Genomic DNA, 24,354 nt, shown 5'->3' with positions numbered 1-24,354 from the left:
TTCCAGAGTGTTTTGGAGCTGGGTCATGCCTAACAGGACTTTTCTATCAGGAACTAAGCCCCTGCTCCCTCCCTGGAAACCTACCATTGAGATGCTGTGCTCTGTGACAGGCAGGGCCGCCCTTCTTTCCCTTGGAGCTTATTAGCTGGACCAGGGCCTATTTTAATGGCTTTAAAAGCCTTGCCCTTCAAACGGCAGTGGTGTAGGGTCACTCTGGGCAAGTGTTTTGTCACTGGCTACATGAGCTCAGACAGAGACAAGGAGTGGACAGCACTTGCTCAGAGTCTCCAGCAGTATGCTTGAGTCTTGGAAATTTCTAGCCAGGACTGTTTTCCACAGAGGCAGGGAGGTCCCGGCACATGGGAGTGCCACCAGCTCCTCAGACCCCAGTGCACTTTGGATCCTCCCCCATGAGTCTCACACCACAGCCCAGGCCCCACCCAGCTCCAAGGCCCATTAACATTGGTGCTTTGGTCCTTCTGTGCAGCTGAGTAACCACTGGCCTGGCCACAGGTTCCTGTTTCCCAGCCTAAAGTTCAAACAGCCACAACCTGGTAAAAGCCACCTGGCGGGCCACCCCAGAACAAAGGGTCCTCTCTGGGTACTATGCCTTCTCCATAAACATTCCTGCAAGACACCTTCACTTAGCATGTGAGCCAGATGACAGACACCTTTAATCCCAGCACTGGGAAGGCAGAAGCAAGCAGATCTCTGAGTTTGAGGCTAGCCTGGTTTACATAGCTAATTCCAGGACACTCAGAGCTACACCTTCTGCAACTTCACTTGCCCCTTGCTCTTTCCCTATCCATCCTGCTCCCTGGCCCCCACTTGCTCGGATACCCAGATATGCCCCGCCTCAGAACAGAAAAGCTCTTCTACCCAAAGTGCCACCTCCAGCTCTCTGCACAGAGAACTTCCACTCCACCGTGAGAAGCAGTCCTTTCCTGGCTTCTCCCTGAAGTGGCTAGTGCATTGCTCATCTCTCACACTACCTGCTGTAAACGCCTGTGCACCTGCCTGCCAAGAGATCCTAACAGGTAGACGCCATGCTATGGAATAGCTGGGGTTCAGAGAACATCTAACAGATGGAGCTGGGCTGACCCTGCAGCCTCAGGATGGCAGCACAGGTGTGGCTGGTCCTTGGTCCCCACTGTGTAACCTGTACAACCGTCACCGTGCTTATGCAAATGCCTGAGCATGTCCGGTAAATACTGTTCAGTGTTTGCTCTTTGTACAGAACCATCATCAGGTCAGAAACAAGAGAGGGCAAGGGTTCCACAGGAGTGACTCACCTCCCTCTACCTGTCTGCCTTCCTAGACTTGCTTCTTAGTAATGGCGACTATACTGCACAATGCTTAATGCTTCAAAGTGTTCACTGAGGGCTGGGGCTGTAGCTCAGTTGGCGGAGGGCCTATGTAGCTATCCACAAAGCCCTTAGCTCAAGTCCCACATACAACTGGACATGGCACATGCTTGGAATCGTAGCATTCCCTCGAACTATAGAGTTTTGAAGCTAGCCTGGGCTATTTGAGACCATGTCTCAACATAAGACAAACAATAAAAGTTCAATAAAGGCACCACCAACTTGGCAACCATAAAATAAGCCCAGTGACTTCCAGACAGCCGAAAGCTCCCCTTCTCTCCCATGGCACCTAGGATTCAATACTACTGTCTTATGGAAGCCCCCAACTTCCCACACACCCTCGTGTCCCTGACATGATCTAAGCTGAAAGGCTGAGAAGCGATCAGGTGTGCCCATGTGTGTGAGAGGCACTGCAGAGATGAACTCTGACCTCTGTGATCTTCAGACACCATTAGACAGTGCAGGTAACACAGATGTCACCATCTTGTGTCATATGGTGGTGGCAAGGGTTAGTGAGGCCCTGGGCAGGGCACAGAGTGCTAGGGACACATCATGGCAGAGAGAACAGGGAAAATTTCTCTACTCCTATAAGACAAAGACCCGGACTGCTGGCCTTGGTCCCATGACAGCCAGGGCTCCTAAACCAAGACGGCATGTGACTGTGTGCTCAGTTTGCCTCAGGGCTGGGGGCCATCTACTTTCTATTTTGAAATTTTCAGATGAGAAGAGATGGATGAACTGAGAGTCTGGGGTAGACATGGGGCTTTCAGGCTAGAATGTTAACCGGGGGAAAGTTCTGAAGTGTTCGTAGGGAGTGGGGGAGGGGCAGATGTGACAGAATCTCCATTGACAACTAGGCTGCTTCTGGCTAGCCATGGGACCACAGGTCTGGGTTAAACCTGGGTGAACATTCCTCTCCTACTTAACGGTCCTGTTGCGAGTGAGACGGGGCCATCACTATTGAGTGCAGCAGACACGGATCTTAGCTCTTAACCTGGGAGAACACTGGATGGAGGAGGAGATTGAAAAGGTCTTCCCAGTAAAAGTCGTCGCTGCCCTGGCCTTAAATCCCTCTGGTCTAGGCAGTGGGCAGACAGATGGACGGGAAAGGAGAGGAAATAGTTCTCTAGAATCATAACCTCCCTATGCCCCTCCTCCCTGCAGAAGTCATCACTGTGACCTCTTCGATGACTTCCAGGACTGTAGAGAAGGGTGACCACATCACAGAATGGGCAGCCTTCCTGAGTCCCCTGCCATGTGAAGGTCAGGGAAATGCAGAAACTCAGAGAATTTGGGATGAACCAGAAGCAAGGCATGGGTTGACTGTTGACTGGACACTTACGTGCTAGGCTGGGGGCAGACACTAGGGTGGGACCAGCCATATCCAGCCCTGTCCCACTACCTACCCACGGAGCTGGATATAACAGCAGGAGACCCGTGTTTAAGTGCTTTGTGCCCCACCTCCCAGCTCAGAATTTGCTTTCTCCTCTTTTCCTTCTGCTAAGCTAACATCTGGGTTTGCCATTGAGGGTTACACTGGCTGATGGATTCGCTGCCAGATGCTGGCTACTGGAATGTACAAGGGCTGACTTAATTCAAAGCACACACAGCCGCAGAGCCCCTACCCCCATCCCTCTGGCTGAGGTTACCACATGATGTCACTTCCCCTTGCAAAAACAATCCCAGTGTACCCAGCAGAAGGGGGGTGGAAAAAACCTAGGAGGGTGGAGTCGAGGTCACTGGTGATGAGCCAAAGATGATGGGTTGTGTTTGCGTTTTGACAATCACAACTGCCCAGGGACAGCAACAAAGGCTGGGCTGTCCTGCTACTCTCCTCTCTAGGAGGGAAGTTGCTAGAAACCCTGGAGATACACGGCCATGGCTAAAGGCAAACGGAGGATTTGGCATACTCCATGGATACCAACTGTGACAAAAGAGCTATGATTTTCGTTCCCTAGGTGCTCCTGTCTGTCCCCTGGGTCACCAACACATGGTCCACTGAGCCCTGAAGACACGTTCATAAATCCAGCAAGTGTGTGTGTGTGTGTGTGTGTGTGTGTGTGTGTGTACCATGCGCATATACATATACATGATCTCACTATGTAGCTTTGGCTAGCCTGGAATTCACTATGTAAACTAGGCTAGCCTTGAACTCACAGAGATCTATCTGCTTCTGCACCCCTGCCCCCAAGTACAGGGATTAAAAGCATGTACTACCACATCCAGCTTGTCAGAAACTTTAGATTTTGATAGTGTCCATAGTAACATCATCATGGAAGTCCCTTGAAAATCTAAAGACACACCATGTCCATGGTCCATTGAAGGGTCATAGCCTGAAGGAAAGCTGCCTGCAGGTCTTCCTTGTTGGAGTCTGTTACCCTGTTGTAGGCCCACCTGCTCTTGGGATAATCCTATATGCTGCATGAATATTTAAGTCCTATAGACAGTTCCTGTTCAGCTCCCTCCCTGGGGTGTGGGCTTCCCATATTGGGCACAAATGAACCCGTAGCTATCAACACCTGTCTTCTGAGGCTGAAAAGATTTACTCAGGCTCACCAGAGGGCCACAACCAGGCCACCCCAACCTTCAGGGTTCTGCTGTGACATGGGGCCTGCAAGGTCCTATAGATAACCTGTCAGTTTGATTCGGGGTGATTCCTCCTTCTTGGAGATAGGAGATGGAATGGCAGCCTTGCCAAGCTTCTGTACCTGCCGCCAGTGCAGGACTCCCTGATGTTACAACTAGATTGGGGTCAACAGAAGACATCAATACACTGTTTTTAAAGCTACTGGCATTAGGGCTGGGAGGATCCCTTACGGAAAGACATCCCTCATTCCATCGATACAAATGGATACAAATGTGATAACTTTAGGCCCAGCTGCAGATGTCCTACTAAGCTCAGCCATTCTACTTTGTTTCTTAGGAGAGTTCTTACCAGTCAGTTCAGCCGCATTACAAAAGAAACATCTTTCTTCCAGAGTAAACAAAAGCCTGTGAGGCCCTGGTGGCTTTCTCCAGTCTGTTCTTGGGTGGGTGGGTAGGTGGGTGGGTAGGGGGTGGCTATAAGGTCTCTTTATTAAGCTCCCCAGAAAACTGTGCCATAGTCTTGTCCTTTACATTTTCCATTCAGCTAGCAAAGTGCCGACTCCACCCATAACTAGACTCTGAGACTGCCCCTTGGGATCAGAAAGGGCATCACAATACCCGTAGCTGGTCGGCCAGGCTGCCTGACTATTGAATCTGGGTTAATTGGTCTTGAACCCTGAAAGTCAGACTGGAGAAGAACTGGGCAGTGCCCCAATTCCATACCCTCAGCTGGGGACGTAAGACCAGCCACACAGCCCTGGCTCTGTCCTATGACAGCTGCCATCAGATGGTTACAATGTTAGCACGCTGTCCTTGAACTGCTATGGGACCTGAGTGGGGCCGTGGAGGGCATGGAAAAGACCACTTGGATGGACCTCCCTGTTCCTTAGAAATGGACTGACTTCACTGGCTGGAGAAACCACTGGGGATGGGGAATAGCGGCCAATAGAGGGGCTCTGTCCTGGGACCCTAAGACCTGCTCTGACTCCCAGGTCTCGAGGCTGCACCTCAGCATGTGGAGGTACAGGTGAGCAGCCAGGTGTCCCAAAGGATGAAAGGCAGGTTTGGTGCTCAGAAGTCCTCAGGTACAAGGATTCCAGCTCTACCTGCTGTCTCCGGCCTCATGGTGACCGCCCTTGGTGGCCATGGTGACTGCCGTGACCTCATGGTGACCTCCGCAGATGGCTCAGATAGTCCACTGAACTCTACCCTGCCTCATCTGCTCCACACCCAGCCACTCTGGTTGGTGGAAGAAAAAAAGAAAAGACCTTCCTCAAATCCTTTTTCTCTCATTTCCCTAAAAAGGAAAAGGGGGACTGTCATTCAGTAATTAAAAACAGTCCTGTGCTGGTGAGCAGGATTCCACACTGCCTCCCTGCATCAGCAGCTGAGACCAGCCAGCCCCTCCCACAGAAACTCCCAAATCTGATCATCTGTCCCCTCATAGGCGGCAACGGGGCTTTTTAGGGAGTGTGAAACCAAACAGGGCTTCAGCCTTGGGGTAGGGCTGAACCTACTCAGGATGAGGTCAAGACCTGTTCATCTACAACTACTCAGGCCAAGGCGAGCCAATGGGTGTGGCTGAGGGTGAGGGAGGAGGGGGATGGGGTTCCAAGGCTCTGACCAAGGGACTGCAGGACACTCAGCTCTGGGCCACACCACCCATGAACTGGTGCCTGGGAACGCGCCAGGCCTGCCTAGCAGCAGGCTCCCTGCCCACCGCTCAGATTCTAGCATGCTCGCACGCACAGGAGGGTGGTTGTCCGCTAGATGCCCGTCTCCATGGAGACCAGCTTTCCCATCTCCACTTCCTGCCCATTCCTCTGGCTCTTCTCAGGGAGAGTGATGGCACATCTATATGAGCGAGCAGAAGCAAGCTACAAGCATTCATGGCTCCAGCTGCCTTGTGCCGCCCAGGACCCTGGCCCTATCCTTCTAGGCCTGGTGGAACCAAGCCCACGCCCTGCAACCCTTCCTTTCGAGCTGCGGGCCAGCAGGATCTTATGCCAAGGCCTTAAGTGCTGCCCTTCCCATTCACGTGCCGCTGAATCACTTGAAAAAAATTCATCCCGCTCCTGGGAGGGTTTGCTGCAAACAGTGTGGCTTTGTGGAGGAGGCTGCTGCTCGGCAATTTCTACGCCAAGAAGCCAAGGGCCTCACGGGAGCCAAGCTCAGCCCTGTAAATCCTGAAGCCGGGCAAGCCGGGCAGTACAGAGCAGGGCAGAGAAAGCCTGGCGAGATCTCTGAGGGTACTTTGCAGACCCCTGTAAGCCGTCTGTTTTTCCACAGCACTGAGGAAAAGGGGCTGAGACATGACAGCAGAGGCAGATCGGGATCTTCACTCGGTGGCTGCAGATGGACAGATGGACAGACGGATGGCAGTCATCTTTCTTCATTCACTCCTTCCCAGGAGCAGACTTAGGATGACCAGCCCTTTGGACCTCTGCTTTAGTGTCCAGCACTGACAATCCTGGGCCTATAAATGGGGCACTAAGACACAGGGCTGTGAGCAGAGCCCATATGCCATGTCTAAAAGGACACAGCAGAATGTAGCTTCCCATTCCCCAGCCCCTCATCAATATGGAAGGACATTCAGGAGAGCCCTCAAGTGTCCAGCCAGACAGTCCAGGGCCAGCAACTTTCCCAGTCTGGATTCTCTAAAGATTGGTTGGAGGCTGGATGCTGTCCAGTCTTGGAGTCTGAACTGACATCTTGCCATTATTTACTTGTTGGGGGGACAATACAGGCTAGAGGGGGTCCCTGCTCCACTCCCAAACTCATACCCCTTCCTAAACCTATCCTCTCACTGGTATGGAGTCCTGGGTGCTGCTGTTAGCATGTGCGTATGTGCTAGCCATGCGGGTGGTTAGGTGGGGAGAGGTGACTGATCCTAGGGGTTAGATTTACAGCCTACATCACTGGTCTGAGCCAAGGCTAGTCCATCCCCCTTTAGCCTTGTATAAGACAGGTGGGAGAGAGCCCTTCATCACCTCAATGGATCATCCCAGTCATGACTGACTGGTGCAGCCAGTGTGGCAGTTGAGCAGGGCAGGAACCTGCATCTCTCACCTGGTGGACATTCCGGGCACGCCCCAACCTGTGGACAGTGACATTGCTGTTGTCCTGCAAACCTCTTGGGCAACACTTGGTCAGCCCCGGAGACTTTTCTGAGTACATGTACTTTGGAGGAAATGCATGGGGCGGAGACACGAGGAAGGAGCTTGATGGAAAGGATTCTGATAAATGCAGCATGTACCCGGAATAAAGGTTCTGCCCCTACCCCTTGTGGTACAGACATGCAAAGCCAGGGAGTAGCTCAGGCACAGGGAGTAGCTCAGGCACAGGGAGTAGCTCAGACACAGGGAGTAGCTCAGGCAGACACAGTGCTCTGAGGAAGTGCAGGGCAAGGACCCGAGTACTTCCGGAGGCAGAGGATAAAGGGAGCCTCCATGCCTGGGCTTTCCTGCAACCAGACAGAGCTCTGTACAAACCCAGAAGCTGCACACTAGCCCTTACGACCCTGTTTCAGTCAACTGGAGGCTAGGCCTGGAGTGTGCATACGGACTGCCCCAACCCTGGTCAGCATCACCACCTATGGGAACCAATGCCACAGGATTTGAGTGGTGTCAAGCAGGAGCCAAAAGTGTCCTCCTCCCGAATACCGGTATCATCAAGAATTCAGATGCTGGTGACAGAGATGGCTGAAGTTAGGCATGAGGGAGGAGACAGACTGTCAAGACTGGGGGGTCAGAGCGTTGGCCCCTTGCCTGCCCCCTGAGTGGCAGAGCCTTTACCCTTGTCTCTATGGTACACGAGGCTGATGGGTGAGGAGAGTGGGGGCTCCTGCAGAGGCTCCAGGTTACATCTGAGGACTTTGTGATGTCACTCAGATGTCTCAGTGTAACTAAAAGAGTGAAATGGTGTCCACAGCAACTTCTGACCCTCTGGGGATGAGACGGGAAGGCAGCCATGCCATCTCCTTAGGGAACCACTGGAAGTCATCGTTTTAGCGGGACGAGATCCTAGGGGTTGGATTTACAGCCGACATCACTGGCCTGAGCCAAGGCCATCCCCCTTATAAGGTGGGTGGGAGAGGGCAGGGTTTCTCCTCATGCTCACTGCCAAGGGACAGTGTAGGTGTTACTGTCCAGGCAGAGGTGACTCATCCTTCATCACGTCTCAGTGCCCATCCCTACACCTACTTTTAGCTCAGTGTATCCGAGGAGGAGCGGTTCCTTACTCAGAACCCGGGCCGCAAATATCATCTTTGCAAATGGAAACAAAAACAATGTGCTCCGGGAAGATGGGTCTGCTCAGTGGACTGCGGCTTCCAACCAAGTCGGGAGGCTCAGTTACGCAACGTGAGGTCCAGTTGTGACCGCAGCTTTAGGCCAAGGGAGGGACGCCGCAACACCCACTCGACTCCCCTGGATGGAGGTGGTGCCGCAGTGTACCCTGTCAGGCAGGAATGAGATCTGATGACTGAGAAACAAAAGCAAATTTCGACCCCCTGTGAGATGCTATGAGGGTCCAGCCAGACGAGGAGCGTCCTGGTAGGAAGAGCTCAGGCTGCTCAGAATTGCACACACACCAGGCCCAGGATGTCACAGAATGCTGCAGGCCTAACCCCTGGGCAACACTGGTCACAAGGGCTATCCATTGCTTGTCTTCTGCTATGTACAAGATGTACGGCCCTCACAGGCTACTCACTGCTTACCTGCTGGGACAGGTTTGGGGATAGGGTCGGGGACAGGGTTTGGCACTCAGTGTAAAGGAAAACTATCAGGGAAGCAGAGGAAGCTCTTTCAGCAGAAATGGTGCAAGCGGGAAACCGAGGGGCGGTAAACGGAGCCCTCCCACCTACGCCCCAGCTGCACGCTTTCGTTGGCAGCTTCCAAAAGCGTTTTTAAACAAGAGCCCGTGCCAAAGCTGGGGTTAGACTATGAAAGCACTTCTCGGCACCAGGCCTCCTGATCCAAAGGCGCTGGCTACATAGCGCTCTTCTCAGAAAGAGGCACAAACACAGCTGGGATCCTGGGAGGCGGGCTCCAAAAGCCCCACGGAGGGAGATAGCATGCCGAAGTGAATGTGTGAAGGTTCTACATTCATGGCTGGGAGTCAAGAGCGACGTGGAGACCACGGCAGGGAAGAGAAACTTCAACCCCAAGGAAAACCACCCACGACCCACCATGTTCAGTCCATGTGTATGCGCTGAAGGGCAGGTGCATGTCCGAAGAAGTGGGGGGGTAAGGAGGGTTAAGATAAAATCGATACATGTCAGAGAACCTCCCCTAGCTCGTGGACTTGGCTGGCACACTTACAGTCAAATATTAGATGGTCTACAAAACACGTATAAGATATAAATATGGCCATTTATAGACTGGTATCGCTAATGCGCCATGATCAAGCTATCTAGAAGTCAGTGAGAAGAAGATGGGAGGGGGAGGGGAAGAACCAGAGAAGGCTCAGGAACTAAAGAGGAGCCATAGCCAGCAGCCACCTCCTAAGTCAGTCTGGTCCCACTGTATTTGGCCCCGCCCACTTGTGGCCCCGCCCACCCCACTGCTAACCTCAACTGCCATTGAAGTGTTGGGGACTGAACCTAGGGCCTCAGACTCCTCTAGGCTGCAGCCCAGCCCTTCCACAGCTTCTCTGAGGCTGCAAAAGTCGAACTGAGTAGTGGCCAGATGCTGGCTGGCAAAAGGAGGGCAGTCACCCTCTGGGCTCCCCACAGCCAGGTAGGTGCTGGTTCAGAGTCTGAAAAGCTAAGGAGCAGGAACCTAAACATCCAGGTCTCCCCTCTGACACCACCACCACCACCCCACAATCAGCACTGGCCCCAGAGGGGTCACCCAGCTGGGCTGGGCTTGCTGGTCCCCCTACCCATAAGGTTCTAAGAGTGCATATATTGTTAAACACTGTTGTTTTTGTCTTTTTCCTCCATCTCCTAAAGGAGAGAGATTTTAGCTAATGTCTCTGACATTGTCTCAGCCAGAGGCCAAGCAACCGATGATGTATCTTTTGCAACTGTGCCCATCTAACCCAGAATGCCCCAGAAAGCCCATTGTTTGGCTAAACCATCTGAAGAATCTATTTTACCTGGGGTTTCCATGAGTCCCCACAGCCCATAAAAGCAGACTGTCTGTAGAACACCAGCTAGACTCATTCTCTGGACCCCATGAAGATCCTGCTTCTGCAGGAAGGCATTTGCTGGGATAGGAAACAAAGAGACTTAAGAGACACAGCCATGGTGCAGGCAAAGCAGCCATCAGGGATGTATTTATCGTGGGAGGGTCTGCTTTTAAAATGATTTTTGAAACTCTTGCAAGCGTTTCCTGGCTTTTTCCAAAAACTCCTGGTGTAACCTGTTTTGCTCTAGGATCTGCTGCTGAAGGTCACGAATCATCTGGTTCTGTTTGTCCTCATCCAGAAGGCCGTTGTCCAGGGTAATGCTTCCGTCAGGGGCTGGGGCCGGGACTGAGACCGGGGCCGGGGCTGGGGCCTGGATCCCAGTGGAATAAGATTTGAGGAGAGCCAAGCGCATCCGTCTGCGCTCCCTGCGTTCTTCCTCCAGCTCGGCCTTGTAATGGATCTCCAAGCTCATGTTGGGGTGTTCCGTCAGCTCCAAAAGTGTCTTCTGCCTTCTCTGCTCCAACTCTGCCTTCTGCTTTTGTCTCAAAGCCATCCAGCTTGCTACAGAGTCTGCCTGTTTCTGCAGGTAAGGCTTGAGACTTTCATCCTCCACCACAGGTGACTTGGGTGACTCCTGTCCTGACTCTGGGCTTAGTGAGAACAAGTCATCCTGTTCTCTAGATGTTCCTGCCTTGACAGGCACTAGGCTTTCACTCTTTAATGGGTACTTTGCCATCTGTTGGTACCTGGGGTACTCATTGTCACTCAGCATCTGTTTCAGATTGGCTTTGGACCATATCTCAGGGGTCTCCACCTCCGTTGGGCTCCCAGACTCCTCGGCGGTTTCTAGCTCTTCCGTACTCTCCTCTCTCAGGGTGCTAAAGTTCTCACTCCGATTCTCTGAGTAGCCCTGCTGCTCTTCTGGATTCTGGTCTGCCTTGAGCCTCTGCTCGAGGTGCAAATTCAGATGTCTCTTCAGCTTCCTGTTGGTGTTAAACAACTCTTCGAAGGTAGATTCGATCTCTTTGTGCCACTGATTCTTGTTGCTGTACTTGTTTGGGGGTCCCTGGGCTGCAGCCCCTTGTTTGAAGGTTAGGCTGAGGGGCGATGGCTGCTCTGGGGCTGTTGTTTTGCCCTGCAGACTCTGGTCCCTGAGGTTGAGAACAGGTCGAGCCCCCTTTGCCAAGGGCCGCCTCCCCTCCCGGAGGAATTCCTTCTGGACTTCCTCCATGCACTCATGTGTACTATCAAAGAATGGGTTAAGCTTCACCACGTCTACCCTTCTGGTCACCCGAGGGCCCTGGTAGCCACCATGGCTCTTACTTGAAGACACCCGTCTCCCTTTACCCTTTTCACCGGAGGCTGGGCCCCGGGCTTTGGCAGAACTACGTCTCTCTGAGCATGGTGCCTTTTTCCGGGACTTGGGGTGCTGTCTGGGGTGCTCCTCCCTGCGGCCCTTCTCCTCTCTGAAGGCCGCTCGGTTTCTCTCTCTAGCCCTCGTGTGTTTTGCTGTTCCTCTCTGGTTCTGTTCATCCACGCTGGGGTCGTTCCCCACGGCCCGTTCGGCTGCCTTGTCCAACAGCTGGGCTAAGTAGAGGCGTTCTGCTTGTTTGACCTGCTGCAGCCGGGCCTCCTGCCACTCAGCCTTCAACTCCTCAGCCAGGCGCTGCAGCTGCCTTGCTTTCCACTGCTTCAGAGTGACACCGTCCTCCTCTCGGCCTTGCATCAGTGAAGACTTCTGCCTCAAAACTAAGGCTTCATCTTCGGAAGAGGGGCTCAGCTGGGCTGCTCGCTCCGTGTCTCTCTGCATTTCTGTGAGTTTTGCAGACACACTTGTAAGCAAAGGCGGCTGTGGCCAGAGGCAGAGGTTGCAGGTGCGGGTGCCTGGGGCACCCGCAGAAATGACAAGAGGGTCACAGCAAACCTACAAGGCCAGGAGGGCATAGGCCACTCCAGACAGCTGGAGGAAAGTGCAAAGCCCTGGAGACAAGTGTACATGGGGCTCTCAGTACAGGATACACTCAAAAACATCATCACCAGATCACTCCCCAGCCTTTGCCCACTGGCACCCACTGCCTGACTCTTGGTTTCTGTCCTGAACACCTTGGATATTGTAGGTCTGCATATGGGGGTCTGTGGGGGGGGTTGTGTGGAGGGTATGCATGTTTCACAGAGTATGGCTGCAGAGGGCATCTGATAATGTCTGGAGATGATTTTTGTCATCACAACTGAACGAAAGAGATGCTACCCATCTGCAGCTGGGGACAATCCAGGGATGTCACTAAACATCCTGAAATGCACATGGTGGCCCCAGGACAAAGGACGATAGCAGGGTAGAGACTGAGAACCCTCCACCCTGGAAGGCAAGATTAGGACTCAGGTGTGGGGGGAGGTGGCAGAAAGGAACAGCTGAGAACAAACCTGGGGAAGGAACGGTGGGAAGAGCAACAATGTAGCCATGTAGCCTGGCCAGTGGTGAGAGCTGCTCACAGTTAAAGAGATGAAACCAGAGCCAGAGAGCTGCTGGCAGGGTGCAGATGTATGGGGTGGCGGGGTGGGGTGGGGGCTGTGTGTATGGACATGTGCTCATACACCTGTTACACACCTGTCTGCACAAGAGCAGGGGTGTGCATGAAGGAGTATGTGTGTACACAGATGCTTGCTGCTTGGATCGAGTAAAATCCAGAAAAAGAAAGAGAGATGCAGACACACACGTATCTGTGTGCATGTCTACGAGAACAGGGGTGCATATGCAGGCATGTGTGTGGGAGAGCACATGCTTGCTCCATGGATCTATTACAAACCAGACAGAGGAGGAGACATGCACATTATGTCTCGGTGCTCGGCTTGGCACTATGAGGTCATCGAGGCACTTCTGTGTGTCCTTGTGGCACCAGAAGGGCCCATGCCTTGCCAGACCTTCCTAGAGAAGCTGTGCTTCTCAAGGGGACAGTGTCACATGATCACATTGGTCACAGGAAGAGCCTCCTAACTGCCCTTTCTTTCAGTCCCTACAGGAGCAGGTTGACCTGCTTATGCCAATGTCAATCATAGCCATCAGAAAGCAGCTCTGGATGTCCATTATCAATAATGTTACAGTTCAGGCTCCTCTCCCCACTAGGCAGCCATCATGCAGGTTTTCCTTTTAGAGATGGCCATCTCCCTATGTAACCCAGGTTGGCTCAGAACTTGTAATCTTCCCATCTAAACCCCCAAAGAGCTGAGTTTATAGGCATGCACCGTTACACACAGCAGCTGAGCCTATAAGCATGCACTGCCACACACAGCACAGATCACTTTTGTCTAGCAGCTCTGGGACATAAAGCCCTATTACCACCTGAGGTTCACAGATGGGGAAGCTGAAGCAGGCAGCAAGGGGACACTGGAGCCAGATCACATCCTAGAAAAGGTCATGGGACCCTCTCTGACTAGGTAGACCACAGGGCCAGTCACACTACACTGACATGGACATGTATGTCCATGTGATAGTTCCTTGCTCCAGACCAGGCAATTAGAAGCACGTTCTTAAAAACAACAGCTGATATTACACCCACCAGCCTGCCGACTACCATGGCAGCCAAAAGAAAAAACTAGAAGATTAGGCCCTCAACTCAGGGATTCAGATTTTCTTTTGAAGTGTAGAAAAGAATCATCTTTTTTCTTGTATTTGTTTAAACAAATGGTTTTGAGACAGGAGGGTACCTACACTCAAAGAAGAGGAACCCAGACCCTACCTCACATCGTACACAAAAATCAACTCACAGTGAAACTTATATAGACCTAATGTCAGGTCTAAAATTATAAACACAAGAAAACAAGTATACACACACACATATACACATGAATATAAACATACATACACATACACATTCATGGCCCTGGCTTAGGCAAAGATTTCTTAGATGTAACAGGAAAAACCAAGCAGTTAAAGTGGAAATTGACAGGTGACTGGCATCAGAAGCTGAGCCTGTGCACCTTCTGCAAACGCCAAGGTTTTCAGACCACAGATCCAGGAAGAGGCTCCAGTCCATAATATTTGAACTGCTCCATGAGAAGACAACCTAACAGTACACCTGGCTAAAAGATAAAACTGGAGGCCAGCAGGATGGCTCAGCAGGTAAAAGACCTTGCTACACAAGCTTGTTATTCTGAGTTCAAGCCCCAGGATCCTGTGAAGGAGAGTCAACAGCTGGAAGTTGCCCTTTTGCCTTTACAACGTGTGCTGGGGCACACGCAGGCACCTCTTCAAGTGCACACAAAAAATAATGTAATAGATGGTTTCTAAAAGACACAAATAGAACTGGCAAGATGGCTTAGACCTGGGTTCAATTCCCAGCACGCATGTGGGGGTGGCTCACAAAAGTCTGTAACTCTAGTTCCAAGGGAGATGACACCTCTGGCATCCCTAGGCACCACACTCATGTGCACATACCACCATCGTGCCCCGACACCCATCCCCTGAACCTCACTCCCCCTTCTCACCCCCAATCCCATCCCCACCACCCCACCTCACCCCTACTATCAACCCCACCCACTCCTACCACACCTAATTAAAAATAAATTGTTTCTTTTTTTAAAGGAGAAGATACAAAGATACAGAGACTTCACCAAGAAGACAGATGCATGACTAAGAGGTAGCACAGGAAGAGCCACAGTCACCAGAGAAAGGCAGACTGAAGCTGCAGTGTGACTGTCTCACTCCCTCTACAATCAGGAGGAACTAGGGAAACTGGAACCTGCATCCTGTGGTGGGCGTTTAAAATGGGGCAAGGCACTTCGTCAACAGTCTGGCAGTTTCTCTAACAGTAGGCCGTAGACTGAGTGGCCTGGAATTACCACATCTAAGTCTGTAGCCAGGAGAAATGGAAGCTCAGAGAGACCCAGTGATTCAGATCCCAGAGCAGCTGGGTGTGAACGTATGTCTCACACTGAAACCCTGAGCTCTACCCACACAGGGAATAGCCACATCGGCGTTGCCACGGGTGGGGAGGGTCTGTGTTGCTATGACTTTGTCTCCGATGGCACCAGTCCCACCTAAGGTGCAAAGTCTATTTCTGAGCCTGGAGCCAGTGGCTCACATCCTTTCCATCAGGTGACAATCACTGAGACCTGCCATGTCTCTGCCACCCAGAAGTGGCCTCATCTCAGTCAGTGACCCTTACCCTCATGGAGAAATCTTTGGGATAAAGTTGGGAGAATGATAGCTAATTCTGTAGTTCAGGAATTCATGTCTCCATGACAATTGCCTTTTCTCTCTTTCCTGTTCCCTTCCCCTGCCTTTCTTGTGACCAGAGGACAGGGTTCCACTTGGGACTCAGGGAGGATCCTTGCCGAGCCTGGTTTGCTACTCACCTGGTGTCCTCATCAGCAAGTCCCAAATGCCATCCACAGTCACTAGTAACACACACACCTGCGCCAAAGGGGGTCAGCACCAGGCTGCATATAAGACCCTGAGGTCCCCCCCACCTCAAAGCTGATCCCGATGCCTTTGAGCATTTGGGTAGAGGAAACGTCCAGTGCCTTGTCCCAGAGAAATCAGGAACCAAAGTAATATAGTCAGAAGCCACATGAGGAGCCAGAGAATGGGTTCACACCAGCCAGGCTGGGGCCCAAAAGCACATGGGGTCCCAAAGCTGACCTGTGTAAGTTCTGTTTCTCTAGTGCAGGAGAGTCATCCTAGTACCCACACCATGTAGATGCCCAGGGTCTGCTTTCTGCACATCCACAAGGACAGCCACACAGCTAAATAGCGGCAATCAGGCCCTCTACTTGCTGGTTTTGTTGTAACCATGTGCCACACCCTCCTACCACCAGGTAGGTACACAGTGGCCACAGGGATAAACCCACCATTGTAGTTGACTATTGATGTGACCTGATCATTCACCAAATAACAAATACAGCAGATGCTACCACCTTCCCCAGACACAACAGAACAATATCAAGCATCACTACCTCTAGGGAGGCCATGGGGACTTGGGAGCACGTGCTCTTTTATAAATGCTTATCCAAGTCAGGGGATACTTGTGAAGACAGGGCCACGCAGAGCTAGCTGGGTGGACTCAGCATCTGTATCCACAAAGTCAGGCTGGTCATAGAGCAGGGTGGCTTTCTATGGCTCCCAGGCTTCACACACATCCCCCAATCTCTCTGCAGATGCACCATGGGGAAGCCAGAGACTCGGAGAGGTTTAGTAGTCTGCCTAAAGCCATCCAGTCCCTACCCAGCACGCACCAAGGTCTCAAATCTCAGCAGGCAGATGCTGATCCAGGCTCCTAACCTGCAGAGAGGGAGTCAGAGCTGGGAGCTACTTCAAGATTGCACATAGGCTTTGATCAGGCTGTGTCTGACCTCTGGTTACTCCTGAAGCCTGAGGTGAGCTTGTGTGCTTCCTGGGTATTTATCCAGGACACATCAGTGCTTCTGAGTCCACCTGCAGTTAGCTCTCCCTCCCGCGGCAGCAGCTGATCCCCGAGGGTTTCTTACAAGCCCTCTTGTCTCCCACTCACCCACCTCTATGCCTGCACCCTCCCCCCACTACAGTACACCGAGACAACCTACAGTGGCCCCCTCTTGTCCTTATGAACAAATCTCCAAATACCACCCACAGGCAACAGCACCACACCCTTGAACCTCTAGCCAGTTCCAGGGCTCCGCCCTAGTGAGGTCCCACCCCAGCTCGTGGGGCAGCAGCAGGGTCAGGTCACGCTGTGCCGCCAGCTCCGTGCCAGTGCCCACTGCTGCCCAGCATCTTAACTGCCCGTGTGGATTCTTCATGAGGTGAATGTACCTCCTCCATCATCCATCTATCTGCAGGCTCCCCCAACTCCCCTCCCCGGGGCACTCCACAATAGAAGCCTGCATACTCAGGACTCGGACGCCAGCATTTGTTTTTGAAACGTACAGAGATACTTATCAATGAGTGACACCAGCTAGAGGGAGCATTTCTACCCAGCTCAGCCTTGCAGTCTCATGCATGCGGCCTGACACTGCTGTGTCTCCTGAGAGAGGCTGGCACATAGCATACACAGTTCACCCATCACACAATGCTACTCTGGGTCTTCTTTAGCTCTTTGGGACAACATCAACATAGGGAAGCCTCAAGGGCCCTTAAGATACTCGGGGCAGGGTTTTCTTAAAGTAGGTGACCCCAAATCTAATGTGGGATTAGTAAATCAACTTTGTGTAGCCACCTGCATCCCTCCTACTGGCTAGAACTGTCTCCCTTCTCTGATAGCAACCTGTCCCTCTAACTGCTGTGGTATGGTACCACAAGAACAAACACCCAGCAATTGAATCTGACAGAAAAGTGAACAGGAGTACAGGAGTCAGTGGGCCTGGTCAGTGTTAGGTACCCAAAGCTTTTGATTCCAAGCTTGCTCATCCTAAAACACAGCACCCACAGGGCACTGGTGACCCACAAGACAGACAGAAAATCAGCTGCAAGTTTCCAGCTTGCACCTCTCTTGTATGGTTTTTGTTGATATTGGGTCTCACTATAGGCTAGCCTATGACTGTGATCCGCCTCCCCCAGTCTCTTCAGTGCTAGGATTACAGGCCTTGTGCCATCAGGCCCAGATCAAGATTGTTTTCAACAGCTTGTATCCCCTGGTCAAATCTGATAGGACAAAATGCAACAGGAATGCACCCAAATCTCACCGATTCCATCAGTCAGAGCGTGAGGGCTTGGGAGACCCAAGCACTGTTTGTGGCAGGGAGCCCCACGGCCACCCAAAGCACCAGGGTGATTTCTATCTGCAGTCAGAGAAGGGTCTAACCCTCTGCTGGACAGCCCAGACATCCTGGGCTCAGACAGAAAGAGGGGCATTCCGGCTGCTGCACCCTGTCTTTACAGCCAGGATGTGTCAGCAGCAGACGAGATGGCCTCTGTCACCAAGAACAGCCCCTGGCTTGAAGGGGAGCTAAGCCAACATTGAAGGTAAAGACAACATTAAGGTCTGGGAAGCTGATGGGAAGACTGGGGTCTGTGATGTCAAAGGGATGAGAAGTGTCTGTGACAAGGTCACAAGATAATCATTTTCGAGGCACAATGAGGGGCTGAGGAGGTGGATCAGTCAGCAAAGCTCTCACTGTGTGAGCAAGAACACCCAAGTGAAGATCTCCCATGGAAAATACCCGGGCTCAGCAGAGGAGGCAGAGACAGGGACCTCTGGTGCCCACTGGCAGCGTATCCAAGTTGATGAGTCCCAGGTTCCGTGAGAGATCCTGTCTCAATAAATACGGTAGAAAGCAAACAAGGAAGACATCTGATGTGGGCCTCTGGTGTCACAAAACCCAACAAACAAATCGAAAGCATGGGAGCCAGACCTGGTGGCGCACACCTTTAGTCCCAGCACTCGGGAGGCAGAGGCAGTGAGAGTTCTGAGTTCGAGACCAGCCTGGTGTACAGAGTGAGTTCCAGGACAGCCGGGGCTGCACAAAGAAAGCCTTTCAGGGGTGGGTCGGGGGGAGCACAATTTGAGCGTTGAAATGGCTAGGAGCATGCTAGATAATGAGAAATGTACAGGAGAGTAAGTAGCTACAGCCTGACTACGTGTCAGAAGAGAAAAGGAGAACCCGACATGCAGAGATTCTCTTCCCAGATGGTTCTGAGAAAGAAGAGAAGAGGTCAGGGAAGGAGGAGGGATGCCAGCAAGAATCTCAGAAGGATAATAACAAAAGCCAGAGACCTCTGCAGGGCTGGGGGACCCGGGAGGCGTGCATGGGGGACCCGGGAGGCGTGCAGGTAGCACACTGTGTGCCCAGAGAAAGGTGGCGAGCAATGCTACCTCTGCCCCTCATCTGTGAAGCGGGTGACATCAGCCTTTGCCGTCTTTGTGAGGGCCACCCAGATGCTTGGCCAGTTATGTGGGGAGAGGGTGGTACTTACTGTGTGTGCCTCCAGATGACTGAGCCAGGCCAGTGAGGACACATTACAGGGACGCAAGGGTTGGCCAGGTGAAGGGAAGCACCTTCTATGGAGCTGTCTTGAAATCATTGGGTAGGCAGTGAGACGCCCATCACTGGAGGCATCCAAGCCAAGCCCAGGTGAAATAAACATCAGAAATGTTTTTAACCCCATTTCTCTATACTGTTATGACACACAGTACGCTGCCTCACATCCCGTTTCTGGCCCCTCCTCCCTCAGCTAAGTTCCAGAGAGGAATAGTTCCTAAAGGTGCTGGGCTGCGGTCTGGAGAATCTCTCCTGGAGAAGGGGTGAGAAAGCATACGACCTGGCCAAGCCATTTTTTAACCCAGATCCTGGGGGTGGAGGCTACACACTGACATTTGATCGTCTCCCCATGCTCTTATCAGGACAGGGTGGGCTCCGCCAGGCTAAGACATCAGGGCAGCCAGTTGAGGGGGGTGAGGAACAAGCTCAGATTCCTGAAGAAATGACCTCTGACCTCAGGGTCCAGGCATCCACCAACCAAGAGGGGACTTGCGGCTGATCCAGCTGGTGCCTTACTAAATATAGGGGTGGTGTTCACCACCTGCTTTTCAAGTCCCTAGCCAGCTCAGGGGCACCCAGCTGCCTTTCTTACTGTCGTGACACCTCCCACTCCTCAGAGCACCTCGTCTTCCCACCCCCAGCCCCCACTGTCAGCACCTATTCTTGCTGGTAAGACGACTTTTAAATCTGCATCGGGTCACGTGGCCTGGTCACACGCTCTCCCTCAACAGCTGGGCACAAAAAGAACCCCCCCTCCCAGAGGAGAAGGGGCAGACACCGCAATCTTGTCCTAAGGTGGTCCACGTGGGGTTTCAGGGGTCACTGACCCAGGTTAGGTGGAATCACCACTCCCCACCTCTGCCAGCAGCCCTGTGTCTGCCCTGACTGGTTAACCATGGGAGGCTGTTGCCATAGGAACAGCAGAGCTGTGGTGCTGTGACATCACCTCAGGGGTGAGGTCAGAGACAGGCCAGCCAGAGGACAAGCTTCTAGGTGAGAAAAGCAATCAGAGATTTGTCTCAAGTGGCTGGGATCGTGAGCTTTTTGAAGGTTGCCTGTTTGAAGAGGTGTTGATGAGCGGAGGCCAGGGATATAGTTCACAGCTACGGGCTGGAGGACAGTCCTCCCTCCCCTCAGCCTGGCAGCATCATGACCTCCTCACGCAGTGCTCTCCCGCCCCAGCTGTCGGAACATTGAGAGGACATACTTAATTGTCTCAAGGACAGGCACTTCTCATGCCTTCTCCTGTAGAGACAGCAGCTGGCTGGACTCGGGCCGAGGGTATAGGCTACTTCCAACAGCTCTGAGAATCTGATTGAGGGGAAGGAAGAATCCGAGCTCTGGCTCCTCTTTCACTCATAAACCTACTTAGACCTCAAAACGAGATCCTTGACTTTGTTCGTAGTGCTGGAGCATCCTCTGAAAATAAGACCACTGAGAGCTTAGTTTGAAGAAGGTGGCTTTGTAAAGACTCAGAGCTTAAAGTTTCTCCTATCAAGGAAAAGCGAAAAGCAGGGCAGGCTGAGCTGTGGAGAACGCAGGATGAGGAGAGCTGAGACTGGAACCAAAGGCTTTGGCAGGATGGAATGAGCCCTGGGAAAGGCCACTGCCCACTGGCTTGGGCCAGCATATGAGTTATTCCCACAGGAGGAGCTTTCTCCAACACAGCCGCCTCCGTCGTTCTGGTCCCTTTTCTCACACTCTTGTGATGGTTTATTTTCTTATGTCAACTTGACTGAACCGAGGAATACCTAGTTAATAGCTAGTTAATGAATTAAGGGACACCCAGCGAGCTGGTTAATTTGGAGCTGTGTCTGCATGGGATTACCTTTGAATCCTACTTCTTGGGCTGTGGTGTCCAAGCTTGAGAATATGGACGATGTAAATATCTTTTCTCTGCTCAGGCGTGGACATACATCTGTTGTCTGCAGCCATCAGGGCTCCTGGTCCCCTGTCCTTTTCACTCTAGACACTATCCACCCTCACTCACAGATGAAATCACACCACTCTTTCAGCCTGTGGGAGCCCATTCCCACTCCAAACCCTGGGCCTTCTCTCTGTTGACTGTGTTTCTCTGGAGAACTCATAAACAGAGCCCTGGGATTGATCTTTCTGTCTTTTTCTTCTTCTTCCTGATCTTACATCAACCTTTCAGCAAGAGAAACAGTCCTGGAGAGAAGCTTCTAGAATATACTGGCACTTTTGACAGGCAGCTCTTTCAGCCTGCCCCAGTAGGCTCACTGCTCTGTTCTATTACTGTTCTCTCTGGGTCTGTTCTGGAATGAAGGTGATGTTGTCACACGTGTCCCTGTCCCATTTGGCTCTCCTGACACCTCCCTGGTTGTTCCTAGAATCCCAAGCTCTGTATTAATCCAACCAACAAGCTGGGAAGATGCTGGCTCAGTTTGAAAAAGTGCTTTCTGGGTTGGCATGAGGACCTAAGTTTGAACTCCAGCATCAAACAGGTGGGTTGGGGGTGGGTTGGAGGCGCGTGCTTGTAATCCCTATGCTGAGGAGGTTCCCACAAGAAGTGAATCCCATGGGGGTCACAGAGGAGGGAGGGAGAAAGAGCGAGAGAGGGGTGGGGTAGCTAGGAATAGTGGAGAGCTCTTGTAATCCCAGCACTAGGCAGAGGGAGATTAGGGATCCCCAGGAGACTCGATGGCCAGGCAGACTAGCCTACTCCTTAAAGTTAGCCCAGTGAAACACATTGTCTCAAAAAAACAAGATGTAGGAGTCCTAGGGCATGATACTATAGATTAATTGCTGGCTTTTATACATATGCACATTGGCACACGCATGTATGTGCATCCATGCAAACACACACACATATAAAAACCATCCACATTGCCACAGTAGGTGTACACACCTGTAATTCCAGCAGTCAGGAGATGGAGGCTAGAGAATCAAGGCCAGCCTGGGCTACACAAGACCCCGTCTCCAACAACAAAGCAAAGCAAAGCAAAGCAAAACAAACAAACCAACAAACAATGTAATATCCACTGTGCTAGATGGCACAGGCCTCACTGGCCCAGACCAGCCAAGTCTAGAAGGGACTAGGTTGGTTGTTAGACAATCCTAACAAGTAAAAACTTAAAAATTACATGTATAATTTAAGTCCATTTTAAGGAAAAATGAAAAAAAAAAGAGAATGCACTTGCAAACAGGAGTCTGATTCCCTCATGTGCCCTCATTTTTACATTTTAATTTGAAATATCCAAGCCAGGCTGGGGGATGGATACTCCGTGTCAGAGTACTATGGTGTAGGAGGTTCTGAGTTCATCCCAGCACCACAGGAGTGAACAAATGACCTCAAACCTGAAGGCACCGGACTATATTCACTTATGACCTCAGGCACTGTCTGGAGCTGCTTCTAGCCTCCCCTCCAAAGTAAAGCAAGACTGAATAAATGTGTGATCAAATGCTTACTGGTATCTATTACCGATTCTCTCAGGAAAAAAAAATCCTGGATACAGCTTTATTTTTATAATCCTGATTGCTTCTGCCTGCATGCCCCTGAGAGACTCCAGAAGGCGTACGTTGACACACATACAACATCTTTGTCACCGAGTCTCCACAGGGATGCCCAGACTCCTGCCCCAAGGAACAAGCACCCTCCAAAGCCAGGAAGCCTGCTCCTGTTTGAGTCTCCAGGGACTCTCACTGCTACCACTGTACTAGTGACCTTGGGTGAGTCACAGACCTTCCCACCTTCCTGATCTGTCTCCTGAGGGAGGAGTAGAGAGAAACCGAGCTGGGTTGATATATCTTTGGAGGAAACGGTAACCCTTTCCATCCATAGCATTACAGTATAATGGCACAGGGAGAGATATTCTCTTCTGGCAACCCTGGGTTTTTGTCCCTGTAGCTCCTGGGCATATGTCACAGATTTTCCAGGAGCCTAGACTTCTAAGAGATAGTGGGACTGTCACCTGTGCAGCTCTTCAGAACATCTTATGATGAGAACTTCACTTATCAACAGCTTCTCTTCTACACTACAGAGTCTGTTAAGGCAGGCACCAGCCTGTTGCTAGAGAAGGAAACAGCCAGAAAGGCACAGAGTAGGGTCTCAATCAGCCCCCAAGGCTCAGAAGCCCGGACTCCTCTCCGGACAGCTCTCCCCTTTCCTTGGCTAGGAGCCAGCTGGCCAGTGTTCTAACCAGGTCTCTGTCATAAGCAGAGGTGTCTGGCAAAGACTGAGGTTGCCACGACAAGCTCTGCTGTGTCTCCAGAAAGTGTTTGAACTCCGACAGGGTGCCAGGAGAGCCAGAGGCTCCTGCAACCACAGGTTGGAAAGGGACAAAATGTCCAAACCACATGCTGACCTCGAAGACACTCACAAGACCTCCAAGGCTCTATATCCACAGGGATATCTGCACAAAGAACCACAAAGCACCTCGTTCTCCCTGAGGAGCCCAGGGCAGTTTGGAGGGGACTGACTGTAGCTTCAGGGTCAGCTTGGAGAATGGCTTCATGGAAATCCTTTCTCAAGTCACCCTGCTTGCTTCTAGAAATTACAGAGCAGGTGACCAGATGAAAGCTACCATACCAAACACAAACCAGAAACCTACAGCTGAGCACCAAGGCCAAGGACAGAGGAGACTTTTCTGTAAGGGATGGACTGTTGAGGGGTCACGCCTTGAGGGTCTAAATAGTCTCTGCCATATTAATTCAACCCCCACTGTTGTAGTATAATATAGACAACAGACGATGTCCAATCTCAATAAAACTTTATTTACAATGGGCCATCTGTCCAGCAACGAGAGTAAATTTGCCAACCATGGGAAGAGGCCAGGAAAATATCGGGATGTCAGCTGCCTTCTGTGGGGCAAAGTCACACAATGAGATGGCACACATGTCCTGGTGCAGCATGCCTGGCATACACAGGAAGGGACCGGTTCCTTTGGGAAAAGGTACAACCTGAGGAAGCCTCAGATCAGGTCACCCATGCTCTGGGTGCTGTGAACTAGACTGGTCATCTTGGAAGGGTCTTGTGGTCCACTATAAAACACTAAGTTGTATGTCTGTGCACACCTACGTGTGTGTGTGAGTGCAGTGCCTGCAGAGGTCATGGGGGGACATATGATCCCCTGGAACTAGAGTTACAGACATGACTGACATGAGTGTTGTGAATAAAACTGAGGTCCTCTGCAAGAGCAGTGTGTGCCCTCAGCTCCTGAGCATCTCTCCAGCTCCCATGGACCATGCATTTTATGGGGTGATCTGTACAGTGCATGAGTCATGCCTCAATAATGAATAATATCCTGACAAGCAGAGCCCTTGTTAGAAATAAAATACAATAGCCCCAAGGCAACGCCTA

At 51.7% G+C, this 24,354-nt stretch overlaps 2 protein-coding genes across 6 annotated transcripts in view; both read right to left on the bottom strand.

Moving 5' to 3' along the window:
- Timp2 (TIMP metallopeptidase inhibitor 2) overlaps window positions 1-24,354 on the bottom strand; it is a 48,934-nt gene that overhangs the window by 16,174 nt on the left and 8,406 nt on the right. The window lies entirely within an intron of this gene.
- On the bottom strand, window positions 10,197-19,953 carry Cep295nl (CEP295 N-terminal like). Of its 5 annotated transcripts, none has more exons than XM_076935382.1 (3): window positions 19,692-19,953; window positions 18,970-19,102; window positions 10,197-11,894 (listed from the first exon to the last, which is right to left on the bottom strand). In XM_076935382.1, exon 3 carries the CDS (start codon window positions 11,890-11,892, stop codon window positions 10,252-10,254), a length of 1,641 nt encoding a protein of 546 aa, XP_076791497.1. In that variant the 5' UTR covers window positions 11,893-11,894; window positions 18,970-19,102; window positions 19,692-19,953; the 3' UTR covers window positions 10,197-10,251. The 5 variants fall into 5 exon arrangements, with proteins under 5 accessions (XP_076791497.1, XP_076791499.1, XP_076791500.1 ...); XM_076935384.1 differs by having other exon boundaries at window positions 19,862-19,945; XM_076935385.1 differs by having other exon boundaries at window positions 18,970-19,066; window positions 19,692-19,931.

The sequence above is a fragment of the Arvicanthis niloticus genome, chromosome 6, assembly GCF_011762505.2.
Source record: "Arvicanthis niloticus isolate mArvNil1 chromosome 6, mArvNil1.pat.X, whole genome shotgun sequence".
Taxonomy (NCBI): Eukaryota; Metazoa; Chordata; class Mammalia; order Rodentia; family Muridae; genus Arvicanthis; species Arvicanthis niloticus.
Note: the sequence above shows the minus strand (reverse complement) of the source record. Positions and strands in the feature narration are given on the sequence as shown.